At 39.3% G+C, this 15,724-nt stretch overlaps 2 protein-coding genes across 2 annotated transcripts; both read left to right on the plus strand.

The window, feature by feature from the left end:
* On the plus strand, positions 214–1,980 carry LOC18786840. Its single transcript, XM_020556451.1, has one exon. The coding sequence runs from the start codon at positions 686–688 to the stop codon at positions 1,502–1,504; it is 819 nt and encodes a 272-aa protein (XP_020412040.1). The 5' UTR covers positions 214–685; the 3' UTR covers positions 1,505–1,980.
* On the plus strand, positions 11,645–15,483 carry LOC18785401 (F-box/kelch-repeat protein At3g61590). Its single transcript, XM_007220935.2, has 2 exons — positions 11,645–12,649; positions 13,963–15,483. The coding sequence occupies exon 2, from the start codon at positions 13,988–13,990 to the stop codon at positions 15,203–15,205; it is 1,218 nt and encodes a 405-aa protein (XP_007220997.1). The 5' UTR covers positions 11,645–12,649; positions 13,963–13,987; the 3' UTR covers positions 15,206–15,483.

Genomic DNA, 15,724 nt, shown 5'->3' on the forward strand with positions numbered 1-15,724 from the left:
AAACATGAATGCAAGGTGGCGAGCTCACTACCATTTTTAATTAACTTAAGCTATACCTGCTTATACATAAACTTTAGACATAATTCATGGAACTCATAAGTCATCTTAGTTCTTAATTTTCAACTTTTTTTAATTGAACTCATAAATTATCATAATTCTAAATTTCCACATTTTTCACCACTAATTGCCACTTGGCGGGTGGATATTTCATGAAGGCAGTAGAAGGAGCTACCTATTTAGAAAAAGTGGTTAACAATAAAAATGGAATGCCAGTTAGAAGTTAAAATTAAGAAAGAAAAAAACCGTTAATAACACCATTAATTTTATTTTACAGCCAAGTGCCAACTAAAATCCACTGGTTTTACTTTAACCCCAGTTGCACCGCAAATTTTACTCCACTAGATCATCCACCCTGTAAACACTGGACTCTGGCACCATGGCCAAACCCAAACCAACCACCTCATTTCCCAGAGAATATTCCCCCAACTAAATCGGACCCACCGACTTCGGAAGCTCGTGTTTTTCTACAGTGTCCCCCGCCCCTCCTCTCCCTCCCGCTCTGGCTCTCTTAACCGGCATGTCTTGCGGCGACTGCCCTCTTGTTCTTGAATCTCATCAAGACCGTCCTCTTTCTTCACTGCTTTCTTGACCGAATCGCGTCCGTCGGTTCCCCCCCGAAAGCGATATGAAGAAAGAAAACGGAGATCACGAGGGCACGATGCGCGTGCTTGAGATCCACCTCATCTCCGCCCAGGGCCTCAAAGCCCCCACCGGTACCTTGCGCCGCATGCAGACCTACGCACTCGCCTGGGTCGACTCGGCCCACAAGCTCCGATCCCGGGTCGACAAGATCGGAGCCTCGAACCCAACCTGGAACGACCGGTTCCTCTTCAAGGTTCCGCCGGGCTTCCTCTCCAGCGAGACCTCCGCCGTCTCCGTCCAGATTTACACCGTCGGTACTTTCCGCGATCACCTCGTCGGCTCCGTCCGATTTCTGATCAACAATTTTCTTGACGTCCACTCCAAGATGCCGTCGTTTACCGCGGTCCAGATCCGGCGACCTTCTGGAAGGTTCTACGGCGTGTTGAATGTTGGAGCGATGGTGATCGACGGCTCTGATCTGGCTCCGGCGGTGAATGAGATGTCGGCGATCGGATACCGCGATCTGATGGGGAAGGGAGAGAGCTTCGGGCGCAAGCGCCGGCACGGCGACAGCATGAGGATCAAGTCGAAGGATTACTCTGGCGACTCAAAGGAGAATTCTTGTGCCGAGTCAACGGAGAACTCGGACGCTGGCGAGTCGGTGGCGTCATCTCCGGGGACGCCATTGCCGCCTCTGAAGGAGCTGAACGGGGTAGGAGATTTGGCGGGAACAACAACCAAGGTGTTGAGGGCTGCTCCATCGGACGGCTCTCGTTTCTTGTGCTGCTTGCTGACGCAGAGGAAGATTCAATACACTCCGACGGATCAGAACCCGGATGGGGCCCACAGCAGAGAAAGGTAAAAGTAAAAAAGTAAAAATATAAAAAAAAGGTCGAAGATTGAAAAGAAAATGGGTTTTGAATCTCGATGAACGTGGATGGAAATGGAGGTTATTCGTGGGTTTTGATTTTGGAAGAAAAATTGTGTGAATATTGCTGGTGGAGATGAACACAGGTTGGATTAATTGTTGATGAAGAGAGCATTAACAAACTACAAATTACAAGTTACTGAGAGTTGATTACTACCCAGACTTTAGTTTCTTCTTGATTCTGAATGTACAGGAATCAGGCAGGCACTAGAGAGTGGCTTAGAATCTTCGATTAGGAAAACCATGTATAAATTTGTGTCCTTTTGTGCAAAATGTGCATCGAATCGATCTTGATCATATCAAAAAGCTGATCAAATTTTCGTTCTGAACTTTGATTGTCATGTAAGCTGTCTACTTTGAGGTTTCAATGACAATTCAAGAGGTGTGGACTTTTTGCACATTTCATCTTTTGTTTGATTTTTTATCTTTGACTTTTATGATGTTGCCATTGATCAAACCCACTTCATTTTGGGTATCTTTTTGCTGCAGTTAATCTGTTAAATGCATGTGTTTGCTTGAGCTACTACTTACTTGGTATATTACCTACATCTAAAGCATGATATCAAAGGCACCCCCATTCTGAGCTCAATGTCGCTTGTAAAAGTACGGCCAGACTTCAGACTTTGATAATGTGTGAGAAAATTCTTCGGTCAAAAAAAAACTTGCAGGCTTATTGGGTTGGACTGTGGTATGCAACTGATGGGCCTTACATGAACCCAAGTTTTATATATGTATGGGCCCAAATAATGTTAGGGTTTGGTTAGTTGAGTCATTCTATACTATAATATTATAGTAAAAATAAAATAAAAACTCGCCAATGCGATTGTGATCTGTATTTATGGTGTCTCCTTAAATCAACCCATCTGCCCTTTGATTTGATGATTTTAATGAATTCCATAAACCAAAGCAAATCTCTTCACAACTTTCCCAAAAACTAAGAACACCATGACACGTTCCGAATGAACAGAGCGAGTAGTACGCTACGCATGACATGAACCCCCTTCCCCGCCCCAGTTACAGTGACAAAGCAGAAGAAAATCAGCAAATTGCAGAAGCGGCAGGCTGGGTGGGTATACGTACCACCTATATATTTAAAAAAACAAATTACTAAACGCTGTAGCTGTGCTAGAGTGTAGAGCTCAGTGCACGATGTGATTGATTGAAATGAATAACCAAACAAGTAAGCCAAATCATAGACGGACGTTTTTGTTTTTGTTTTTTAAATGTGGGATGGGATTGCTACGATTTTTTTGGCTGATGCAAACTGCTGTAGATCCGGCTGTCTCTGATCACAATCTCCGGATCCCGTGCCGATTCTGATTGATTAGCATATGTATTATATTACCTTTATCGATTGCCGTCAACGTTAATCTGATCAGTGATCTCTGTGATACTGACTTCGTCTGCCCTAAATACGAAGCATTGATCAATTTCTTTAAACCCCAAACATAAGCATGGTAGAAATACTTACATGAAATAGATAGAGATATCACAATTTTGCTATTTTCAATTAATAACGTTATGATAAGTATAATGGTGCGACGCTTATTTTTAATGAGACTAAGTTTTTTCTGCAAAAGTGAAGACCTAATTTTTACTTTAAATGGCCAAATAACAGGATCCTTGTAAAAAGTTATTTAATTTAAACCGTCCAAGGTGCATCCCTTTTAGATACAACATAAGTTGTAGCTTCTAGCAAAGATCAAAGGGTGATGATGATAGCTTTTGATAATTTGGTTGGTATAACTAAAATTACTTGGGGTAGATAAGAGCCAACATGGTTCCTGACTGAAAGATAATAGGAAATAAACACAACACTTTGTGACAGTCTTAATTCAACTAAAAGTACTAGCAGCGAGTTAGATAACCTAAAAAATACGTCAAAATCTAATAACGACTTGAAAACCAACGTCATATTTAAGCATATAACATTATCTCCATAGACATCTCTAGATGCTCAAGAACCGTGTAAACATAATTTCTACAAAGCTTCAAGGATAGCATTCAATTCTAAAACTAATTAACTTGTAATTTCGAATCGCTATTGCAACACTTTTTTACTTTGGATTTATGCACTTGAAATGACAAACTGGACATGCGCATGGCATGATGCCTATCGACTATATGATTATGTCTATATATATATATATATATATATATATTCTTAATGTGTCACATTTGATTTGATACACATCCTTACTTGTATGTCTTTTAGGGTTACAATGATCCACACTAGCTAGATAGATAGTGGATTTGTTTACTCAGGATATTTAAGGGATTGTTTTGGAACTAACAACGGTTATGATTTCTCAAGGGGTGAAAAAATAACAACGAGGGTTATAATTATTTGGTGGCCACTTTGAATCTTAGATATAAAAAGTCAAATGTCATCATAGAGCAAAGTGGGGAAAATGTTGGATTTGGTAGTGATCTTAATTGCCACGACGACAAGTTTATCTTGATTTTGCTGACTAATTGGTTTTTCTACATGCATGCATGCTCTTTGGTTTTCCTGCATTCATATCCCTTGGGTGTATATGTATATGCATCCATTTTTCCAGACAGTGAATAGTTTCTTCTTATTTTACTTTTCGAAATTGACTACCATGTTCCATGTTTTAATCTAATTAAGGAGCTGAAAGAAAAAAAATTAACCTAGGGAGGAAGATTCAGAGTACCTAATTATTCGTTTATTAACTGATAGAAGAACCATGATCCAACTTAAGGAGGAAGATTAAGAGTACCAAATTACAGAGAACAAAAAAAAAAGGCTATTGGTCCCTCTCCACATGCATAAGAAAACAAATGCATTTAGTCATGTTAGAGTACCTATAGATAAGGGTAGGGCTCTTAATCTCTTGATTATTTCATGATTACTCAGAGCTTTAAAAAAAGCCGGCCATATATCGGAGATCGAGTAGCCTACCCCGACTAGGAGAACCAGCCGCTAGAGGAATGAATTTGGTCTCCTTTTCCGAAATGAGCTTTGTCCCATCATTTGCTAAAATATGAAAACTATGAGAGAATATTTGTTTGTGGGAATTTTCTGTGTATTCTTCTCCCTGTAGGAGGTCATATTTATAATACAACGAAACTTGAATGGGCAAGTAAATAATAAATTCCTAAATCTATTTACAGTAGGAAATCAGGAATTAAAGTAAATCAATTACAATTATAATAGGAATTCTTTGTGTGTAAGGAAAGTAAGTCAATATCCACAAGTCACGCCAACACTCCCCCTCACGTTGGTGCATAGATGTCGCCAATGCCCAACTGATCCAGTGAATTGTGGAATGCTTTACTGGAATTCGCCTTTGTCAAAATATCTACCAATTGATCCTCAGATTTCACAAAAGGAAACTGAAACACTTTTGCCTCAAGCTTCTGTTTGATGAAGTGTCGATCCACCTCAATATGTTTAGTATGATCATGCTGAACCGGATTCTGTGCAATGGCTATAGCAGCCTTGTTGTCACAAAAGAGATTCATTGTGGATGTAGGTTTATACCCGAGTTCAATAAGCAACTTTCTTAACCAAAGAAGTTCACAAATCCCTTTAGTCATGCCTCTGAACTCGGCTTCTGCACTGGATAAAGCTACTACATTCTGTTTCTTGCTCCTCCATGTCACCAAATTACCTTCCACGAATGTGAAGTAACCCGATGTGGATTTTCTATCTGTTACATTACCTGCCCAATCTGCATCTGAATAACCATCAATATTTAAATGGCCATACTTTGAGAACATAAGTCCTTTTTCAGGTGCAGACTTCAAATATCTAAGTATCTGAAGAACTGCATTCATGTGGTCTTCACTTGAAGAGTGCATAAATTGACTGACAACGCTCGCCGCATAAGCAATGTCTAGTCGAGTATGTGACAAATAGATCAATCTTCCCACTAACCTTTGGTATCTTTCTTTGTTAGTTGGAACTTGATCCAGATATTCTCCAAGATGATGATTCTGAACAATAGGAGTGTCCGCAGGTTTACAATCTAGCATTCCTGTGTCTGTCAACAAGTCCAAGACATATTTCCTTTGAGAGAGAAATATGCCTTGCTGCGATCGAGCCACCTCAATTCCCAAGAAATACTTGAGTCCACCTAGATCCTTCATCTCAAACTCCGTGGCCAGATAATCTTGTAGCTGTGATATTTCCTGTTTATCATTCCCAGTAATAATCATATCATCAACATAGATTATTAATGTTGTTACCTTCCCTTTTCAATGTTTCAAGAACAGAGTATGATCTGAGTTGCACTGTTTGAAACCATTGTTCTTCATTGCTATGGTGAACCGTCCAAACTATGCACGTGGGGACTGTTTCAATCCATACAATGCTTTTCGTAACCTGCAAACTGTTCCAGTCTGAGTAATATTATATCCAGGAGGAATGTCCATGTACACCTCCTCCGTGAGTTCGCCATATAGAAAAGCATTTTTTACATCAAACTGGTGTAGTGGCCAATTCAAATTAACTGCAAGGGACAATAAGACTCTGACGGTGTTTAACTTTGCAACTGGTGCAAAAGTTTCTTCATAGTCTATACCATAGGTCTGTGTATACCCTTTTGCCACAAGTCTTGCCTTGTATCGCTCGATAGATCCATCTGCATTGTGTTTTATAGTAAACACTCATCTACATCCGATAGTCTTTTTTCCTCGTGGTATAGTCTCCAATGTCCAAGTCTGATTTTTCTCAAGAGCTTTCATCTCTTCTTTTATAGCTTGGACCCACTTAGGATCTTTCAATGATTCAGAAACCTTGGTTGGAATATGGATAGCAGACAACTGATGCACAAAAGCCTTGAGTGGTTCAGACAGCTTCTCAGTGGATACATGATTTGCAATTGGATACTTGGATGTCTTGCCAATATCAGGTGAATAAAGGTTTGGTGGCTTCCCACGATTTTGCCTGAAAGGTAATTGATATCCAATAGTTTTATCATCTAAATGCACAAGTCTAGTAGGAGTAGTTACCTCAAGGATATTCTCAGGAGATTGGTCTGTCGGTACTGTTGAGTTAGAAGGGGGGTCTTCATCTTGTTGTTCTGTATTGTCTATAGGTGTGAGACTTGGATCAGAAATATCTTCGCATGGATCAGGTGGGTCAGGCAATTGATCGCTATGAATGGGCGATTGGTCGCTTTTCAACAGAGAGTAATCTCGTGCTCTAGACTCTGGATGATTAATCATTTCTGTACATAGGAGAATTTCTTTGTTTTCCAAGTTGCTCCAATTCTGCTCTTCACTTCGTATCTCCCCCTGAAGCGCAGAATTAGATGATGGGTCATGAAAGAACAGCTCAGATTCCAGAAAGGTCACATCCAAAGTGACATAGGTTCGTTGGGTAGGAGGGTGATAACAACGGTAACCTTTCTGATGAGTGACATAACCCACAAAAACACAACGAAGCGCACAGGGATCAAGTTTGCTACGTTGATTTTTGTGGAGATGAACGAAAGCCACACATCCAAAGATTCGGGGTGTGAGTACCAACACAGAGGGCAGATGTCTGTGTTGCGCAAGCACCTGTAAAGGAGTTTTAAAGGTCAATACACCAGAAGGCATGCGGTTGATCAGGTGAACTGCAGTGACAATAGCATCATCCCAGTGATGGCGAGGAACATGAGCGCCAATCAAAAGTGCTCGGGCGGTTTCAAGAAGATGTCGATTCTTTCGTTCAGCAACACCATTTTGTTGTGGTGTCTGAGGACAAGTCGTCTCATGGATAATTCCATGTTGTTGGAAGTAAGTCTGAAAGTCATGATTGACAAATTCTCCACCATTGTCTGAGCGAAGAATCTAGATTTGAGCATTAAACTGAGTTTTCATCTGTTTGTGGAAGGACTGAAAACGGGAAAACACTTCGTTTTTATTCTTCAGCAAATAAAGCCATGTCATCCGTGTACAATCATCGATGAATGTGACAAACCATCGAACACCAGAAGGAGCAGTGATAGGCGAATGTCCCCAGACATCAGAGTGAATTAACGTAAATGGAGTAGTACACTTGTTCATACTCAACGGGTAGGGCAAACGGTGACTCTTGCCCAAAATACAAGTATCACATGTGAAGTCGGAGTCTTTGAAACCTGAGAATAAATCTGGTATAAGATGCTTCATATAACTAAAAGACGGATGTCCCAATCGACGATGCCACAACTAGATGTGCTTTTGTTTGCTATCAAAGGGATGTGTCACACTGTTAGCCACGCCGGGACTGAAGTCATCGACATAATATAGCCCCCTCTCTTAGTACCACGACCAAGAATCTCCTTAGTGTGAATATCCTGAAGCAAACAAAAACTCGGGTAAATGAGTACACAACAATTCAATTGTTCAGTAAGCTGACTAACTGACAACAATTTAGTGGATAAAGATTGAACAAGTAAAGTATTAGACAGAGTGAGAGAGGATGAGAGTGCAATAGTGCCAGCCCCTGTCACAGGATAAGTAACACCATTGGCATTTGCAATACAGGTTCGTCGAGGTTGTGTAGTATTCAGAAAATCATCAGGGTCAAACGTCATATGATCAGTTGCACCAGAATCAATTATCCAGCTCTTGGAATCAATCTTATCGGAAGTATGGAATCCATAACCATTACCATTACTGGTCATATTGCATTGTTCTCGATCTGTAAGAGTAGCCCACCAATCGGGGTAGCCATGCGATTTAAAACAAGTCTCACAAGTGTGTCTCGGATCATCACAATATGCACAATTTGGTCCATGTGTCTGGGTCGTTAGTCTAGAAGTCATAATCTGTGCAACGGAAGATGCATAGGATACAGGTTGAGTAGGAATTTGGATCGGAATATGAGCCTGAGTTGAGACCGGAGTCGGAGTCGAAATCGAGATCGGGGTCTGACTTAGAGACAAATTCGAGGTTGGGGTCATCATCGGAGTAGGGGTCGGGGTCGTCTTCGAAGTCGGGGTTGGGGTCATCGTCGTCATAGTCAGGGTCGGGGTCGGGGTTGTCAAAAGAGGATCCTAATTCTGGATCGGGTTCGGGGTCAAAGTCTGCATCTATAGGGGCGGAGCCATCTGGGCACTCAACTCAACGATGGTTAGTTGAGAATGAGAGAAGGAGTCGGTGGTGCTACCTCCATGAGGGTTGAAAAAATCATCAACACCCATAGCTGCGGCGGGGGTTTGAAACTAGAGTCAGCAATTCCAAGATCCCCGCTCTGATACCATGCTAAAATATGAAAACTATGAGAGAATATTTGTTTGTGAGAATTTTCTGTGTATTTTTCTTCCTGTAGGAGGTCATATTTATAATACAACGAAACCTGAATGGGCAAGTAAATAATAAATTCCTAAATCTATTTACAGTAGGAAATCAGGAATTAAAGTAAATCAATTACAATTATAATAGGAATTCTTTGTGTGTAAGGAAAGTAAGTCAATATCCACAAGTCACACCAACATCATTTGCTTGGGTTGAGAACTTGGGAGAGAAGCGAAATCAATTTTTATGACTAATGATTTTTTTTCTTCTTTTTTGCCTCAAGTAGGAAGAGGTGTTGAGTGTCCACGTTCCTCATCATCTCCCATTTGGAAGATGTTGAAACCTTTTTGAAATGAAAACCCAGCAAGCAAAGGCCTAGAATCCATTAATGGATCTGCTAGCAACTGCCAATTCCCAGTGACCTATTAATGGTCCAAAAACGCTTAGACGTACAGCCAAGCAAAACAGATTGCAATATTTAATCCAAAAGCAAAAGCACATTTTCCACATGCATTTTCCACCCACAATATATGTGCACGAGACTAGAAGCACTTTGTGCGGTACTTTGGTTTCACAAAAATCTATAAGCTCCACTCATTGCTATCACCAAGCTTGCATGACCCATAAGTTTGTAATAATTCCCTTTTGGCCATTCAACCATGTGGTGTCCCTTTTCCTTGCATACTTGCTCCACTATCTCTCCCTTTGCGTTTTTACCTTTTTCTATCATGCATTAGGTGTTTGAAGTCCATGCGCAGTTGGAAAGCTGCAAGCCTAATTAAGTCAACTCTACATTGCAATTGAGTTCCAATTATGCCAAGGGCCAAAGCTAAGTAACTCAGAACTGACCTGAAAATCTTGTACCCGATGAGAGAGTGAGTCGTGGAAATTATCTTCTCATTACCCAAAAACATGGTAAGATGAATGCTCCAAAGGCTAACCTGACCTAATTTGAAAATACATGTAACATGCTGAGTTTTTAGACATCACTTTCATTGATTGGTTGGTGGTAGATCTCTCTTTCATTCCACATGTCTTGCTAGTTTCAAATGTATTTGGTCGCTATTCCTTGACAAAACCCACACATGACAAGACAGACATACATTATATATATATATATATATAATATTGTTGTGTAAAGCTTGTCAATAAACTATTACAAGTGAGTCATGACTTAATGTGCACAAAGTGATTTTATTTTACCAGAAAGAGGTTGCTACATAGTGCTGCAGCCACTGCAATTTATTCCATTTCCCCTTTAATTACTACAAAAATAACTCTGTGATACAAGTCCAGACCTTTGACTCTTGGTTTACGCATTCAGCCATTTATTTCCCTTTTTTTAAAAAAAAATAATTAATTAATTTACCCCTTTATTCCTTTGGCCTGAAGAAAAGTTGATCCATCAGCTGATGAGGCTCCACGCACTAATCATTATTTATAAATTTGAACAAATTTTTGTTGGTATTATTATGCAGTAACTGCACTAAAAATATTCCATAATATATTTATAATGCTTTGTTTATAATGAACATTGGGATCGTATATCCTACATCATGTTCTATTCTCTTGCTTGTTTTTTCGCCAGGCGGTTTCTGCCCTTGTCAATAAAGGTAGGGTGGGGGCTAATGCCTAAGCTGTGATTACCAAATTTATTGGATTTAAATGTCATCACTTGCCTCACTTTTGCAAGTTTGCGACTTTTAGGTTGGAATTTCTTTGATATTTTATGCTATGTATGGAGGTATATTTGTGCCTTCTAATGTTATCGGTGGAGTTCTTCATATTTAGATTAATCTTTTTGTGGATGGTGAGTTTCTGTATTTGTAATAACCTTGTGTGGTTATCTGTATTTGTATTGGGTCTTGTAACTGACGATTTTTGTGCTTGAATTATAAATGCAATCTACCGTCTTTGTTTATATAAAAAATGTCATCAATTGCTAGAAACTATAATAAACATTTATGGTCTGCTTTTAATTATATGTTTTGCATCATATTGTCAATTCCCCTTTTGCAATGGGCAAATCTAATTGGGCTTCCTAATCTTTGCCTCAATTATTTTGATGCGTGCTTTCTGTTTTTGAATTAAATCTGGATTATTTTTATTTTGTGGGGAAACCCAAAGCCACTAAGCAAGTTTTAAAACATCTTGCTTTATAGAATATGGACAGTTTGGGAGCTTAACTATAATAACTTTTAATTTGATGATTGTGTTAGCATGCATGAATAATGAATTATTGCACTGCTGAGCTATTGGAAACCTGATACCTCTATTATGGCTATGGCAAATAATTTCCTCCTCTTGTTTAGACGGAAGCCAGATTCTGACTTTTTGTTGAAAAGCTTTTTTTTTTTTTTTTTTTAACAATCAAGCTGGCCCTTGAGATTTTCAAGATTTGAGGTACAATGTTTAACAGAGTAAACGTGTGTGTCCACGCCACGTGTGTTTAGAGTTTGAAAGGATTTTTTACATGACCTGAAGGCGTTTAGCTATATAGGATTATTAGTTTTCTATTTTTCCTATTAGGGATATCACATTATTGTACCACCTATCGGAATAGGGGCAGCATACCCAAAATTAGGGCAAAAATGGGAGAAACATCTAAGAACCAGCCTATCCTATCCCTAACCACCCCTCACACCAAGGTCATAGCCCACCCCAAGTTGCAAGGGTGATTCTGTCCCTATGTTAGCCGATTTTCGTTTTAAAATCTAATCTAACAGTTGGTTTAAAGTTGACAACCAAAATTATTGAGCATAATAATGATACTTTAATTTATGATTACAACTCGTATGCTTACAAGAGCAAAGTTGTTCAAATGCGAGTTATGGAAGCATGAAACATGAGATTTGAGTTAGGTAAAGAAGGGCCATTGTGCCTCTAACTCATAAAAAAAGCTCTTACCAGGTCGTCTCTTTGTTCTGTTTCAAAGAAAATGGAAGGAAGAAAAGAAAGAAGAAAGGAAGGCTACCCATGTGGTTTGGTATTATGGACAGCCTTGTTATGGTTGGTAAAGCATATACCAATTTCACAAAAGAGAAAAATTGAAATTAAAGTAAAAAAGAAAAAGAAAAAGATGGAGTCAAAAAAAAAAAACAGTGGATGGGGAAAATAAGGGTGCAAATTGCAATAAGACTGGGGCCAATATGAAATAAAAGATAGAAACAAGAAGGAAAAAAGAAGAAGCAAAAAAGTAAAAATTAAGGGGTGATGAGTAAGACAGCATTATACTTTTTTTTTGGTTCTAAATCATTATACTATTCCTTTTTGGTTGTGTTGTGTCGTGGCCAAAAGTCACCTTCTTCTTCTCCTCTCATTAAAAATCCATAAAATGCTTGAATAAAACCACAGAACCCATCCCTCTAGCTCACTCTATGTTTAGTGCACAAAAACAAAACTCGAAGCCTCTCTCTCTCTCTCTCTCTCTCACACACACACACACACACACACACACACTTAAACAGAGAGACGCAGACCCTATTGAAAAAACGCCTTCTCACTTCACTACCTGCCTGTCGTTTTTGTTACATCGAAAAAGAAACGGAAGTCACTTCTCTCTATAAAATCTCTTTCTTTCTAATTGGGTTTGCTGAGCTGAGGCATGGTTGCCGGCCAAATCTAGAGCAGCCCATTTCATGGTTGTCTACCATTTGAAGGAAATCTTCTTCTTTTGGGCAGAGCCCTTCCCGTTTTAGCTGGTGCTTTGTTTAAGGAGGTTTGGTCGGTGAAAGATCAATTCTTTGGCTCATTTATTTCTTAACTGGTGTCAATATTGAGTCCCTGAACAAATCCAAGCAAACCCATTTGGTCAGTGACAGTGGAAGAGGCTTCAAATTAAAGGTGTGTGCTTGATGGATTTCGTTTTCGGAAATAAATTTTCTGCTTTTGCTTTTGTGAAAAAACTTGGTTTTTATGCTTTCACTGATCTGTTTGTGTCACCAATGTTAGGTGTAAGTTTGGTTTGTTGATGTATTACTTTCTAGTTTATGGGGTTTTGATGTTTGATTGATTGGTATCCATGGACTAATCGCTCTTCATCTAACATTTTTTATTTGTTTCAATCACAAATCTCTCTTAGGGTTTGATGTCAATACAATGATGTTTTTTTATACGAAAGCTATTTTGTCTGGAAAAAAACAGAAGTTTCATTGATGTAAGAAGTCTGGTTAAACAGAAGTTCATTTTTTCCATAATCATTTTGGTGTTGTTTGTTTCAAGGCTTTTTTGTTCCAAATGTAGTTGGATGTGGGCACTAAAGTTTTGGAATTAGTCTTGGCCATTTGATGCTGAGAGAAGTATTCTTTTTTCTGATAACTTCACCTTCTGGGTATGCATTTTAATTTGATACCATTTTCCTTCTGGGTTTGCATCATTTGGTGCAATCTCCTATGCCTTTGCTTAGTTGTTTATTTTTTCATTTTGGTACGAAATGAAATTTCTGACATTTACAAGATTTTGTTGCACTACATATATCATATCTGTAATTTGGAGGTGCGGGATTTTCGTAATTGAATCTCCAGTATTCAATCACCTAGACTGTCTGAACTTTGTAGTTGTTATCATTTCTGGCTGCATTTTTTTTGGGTCGTGCTTGAAGGTTTCCCACATGGATATCGGTCTGGCTATCCCTGATATAAATCTCTGCCATGGGAATAAGGAATAATATCTTGGAAGGTGGATTGATTTTGTTTGTGTTTTTGTTTTCTCCTTTTGGCTTATAACTATTCATTGACGGGGTTGTGGCTAAATTCTGAGATCTACGTGTTGATTTCTGCTTTTGTTAGCCTTTCGATTAGTCCGAAGCATGTTTCATTTCTCTTCTGTAATTATTAACTTTTAAATTATTACAGACACATAGAAAGCAGTACTGTCTGCTGATTATAGCGTCTTTAATCTGTCAATCCTAATTAGGACTTACTACACCTAACATCTGGAGTTGATATGCCATCCTGATTCATCAATTTTGATGTGATCTCAGGCTCTGACTTGTATTGGTTTTTAGACCACAGGTTTCATATTTCATATATTGTCAGGTCATGCTAATCTCATTATCCGTAACTCATGTAGTGGCAAGAGGCTCTAATCTCCTTTAACATAATTTCATGTGGTATATTATATTGATAAGATTTTGTGCATTAAATTTGTGTATACAGGTTTTTCTGTTTACTCTTCTTGATCATGGAGGGAGAAACATCATGGTTTAGCCATTCCCTTGATGACATGGCCAGAGAGATTGGGGAGTTTGATTCTTTCTCAGAGCTCAGTGACGAAGGGAATAAAGAAGCTACTGCAGTTTCGGTGGATTTGATTCTTCCTGATGACCTGTTGGAACGGATATTAGCCTATCTACCAGTTGCAAGCATTTTCAGGGCACGTTGTGTGTGCAAAAGGTGGTATGAGATTGTTAGTTCAAAAAGGTTTCTATGGAACTTTTCACGTGTGCTATCACAAAAACCCTGGTATTTTATGTTTACCAGCTCTAATGAACCAACTGGTTATGCATATGATCCTATCCTCAGAAAGTGGTATGGCATTGAACTCCCCTGCATTGAGACATCTAATTGGTTTATTGCTTCATCATGTGGTTTGGTTTGCTTTATGGACAATGATAGTAGAACTGAGTTATATGTCTGCAACCCTATTACCAAAACACGCAGGAAGCTTCGGGACCCCCCTGGCTTGAGATTTTCTGATTACAGTGCACTTGCAGTTTCTGTTAACAGGAAGTCACATGGTTATACTATCTCAATTGTGAAATCTAAGCAAGTTACTGGGAATTTTTTCCAATGGGATGTCTCCGTTCATATTTATGATTCAGAAACAATGATGTGGGTGACCACTTTGACAGAGGTTCTGACAGGATGGAGAGGTGGGGATGAGAGTGTAATCTGTGATGGGGTTTTGTACTTCTTAATTTACTCAACTGGGGGTGGGTCACCGGAAAATCGTCATGGTCTAATCACATATAATCTCTCTTCTTGTTCTCCTCCTGGGTTGTTGATAAGGAGCTTTATTCCTGTACCTTGCCCTCTTACATGTGGCCGTCTGATGAACTTGAAGGAGAAGCTGGTTATGGTGGGAGGGATTGGTAAACAGGATCGGCCTGACATAATTAAGGGGATTGGTATCTGGGTTCTAAATGGGAAGGCATGGCAAGAGATTGCGAGAATGCCGCATAAGTTTTTCCAAGGATTTGGGGAATTTGATGATGTTTTCGCCAGCAGTGGCACAGATGATCTTATATACATCCAGAGCTATGGAGCTCCAGCTCTTCTTGTCTTTGACATGAGCCAGAGACATTGGAGATGGTCACAGAAGTGCCCGGTAACAAAGAGGTTTCCACTTCAGCTCTTTACTGGTTTTTGTTTTGAACCGAGGCTTGAAATTTCTCCCTGATATGTTTCCTTGTGGATTGATATGATGTGGTGGTGCAAATTGTTTTGCTTGAAATCCCTGTGCTTCACCTTTGTTTTGTTTTCCCACTAGTTTGAGTTACAACATCTGTGTTCTAAAAGTCGTATAATGTAACCTGCAGATAAGCTGCTCGTTATTCATGGTCATGGGTATATTATTCTTTGCATTGGAAATGCCACTCTGGTAAATACAATCATGAGTTCCTGACATGTACTCCTATTCACATTAAATATATGTGCTTGCATTTCTCTCTGCTACAATCATGACATGCGAGGAACTAGGTTTTACCACAAAAAGCGGACAAACTCCTTATCGTGCTCTTTAGATTTTAACTCTTGCATCTCTACGCGACACTCTGTTGCACATATATAACCACGAGGTGCACTACGGTTAGTCGCCTACCTACGCGTGAAATGATCTTGATTATTGATACGTGATTTCACCTACGCGCATGTGGACGACTGATACTCGCAAAATTCTTATAACCATTAGGGGCACTTT

This window comes from Prunus persica, chromosome G2 (assembly GCF_000346465.2).
Source record: "Prunus persica cultivar Lovell chromosome G2, Prunus_persica_NCBIv2, whole genome shotgun sequence".
Lineage (NCBI taxonomy): Eukaryota > Viridiplantae > Streptophyta > Magnoliopsida > Rosales > Rosaceae > Prunus > Prunus persica.

Coding starts and splice junctions, on each gene's coding strand:
- LOC18785401 (XM_007220935.2), top strand. CDS start 13,988: ATGGAGGGAGAAACATCATGGTTTAGCCATTCCCTTGATGACATGGCC.
- LOC18786840 (XM_020556451.1), top strand. CDS start 686: ATGAAGAAAGAAAACGGAGATCACGAGGGCACGATGCGCGTGCTTGAG.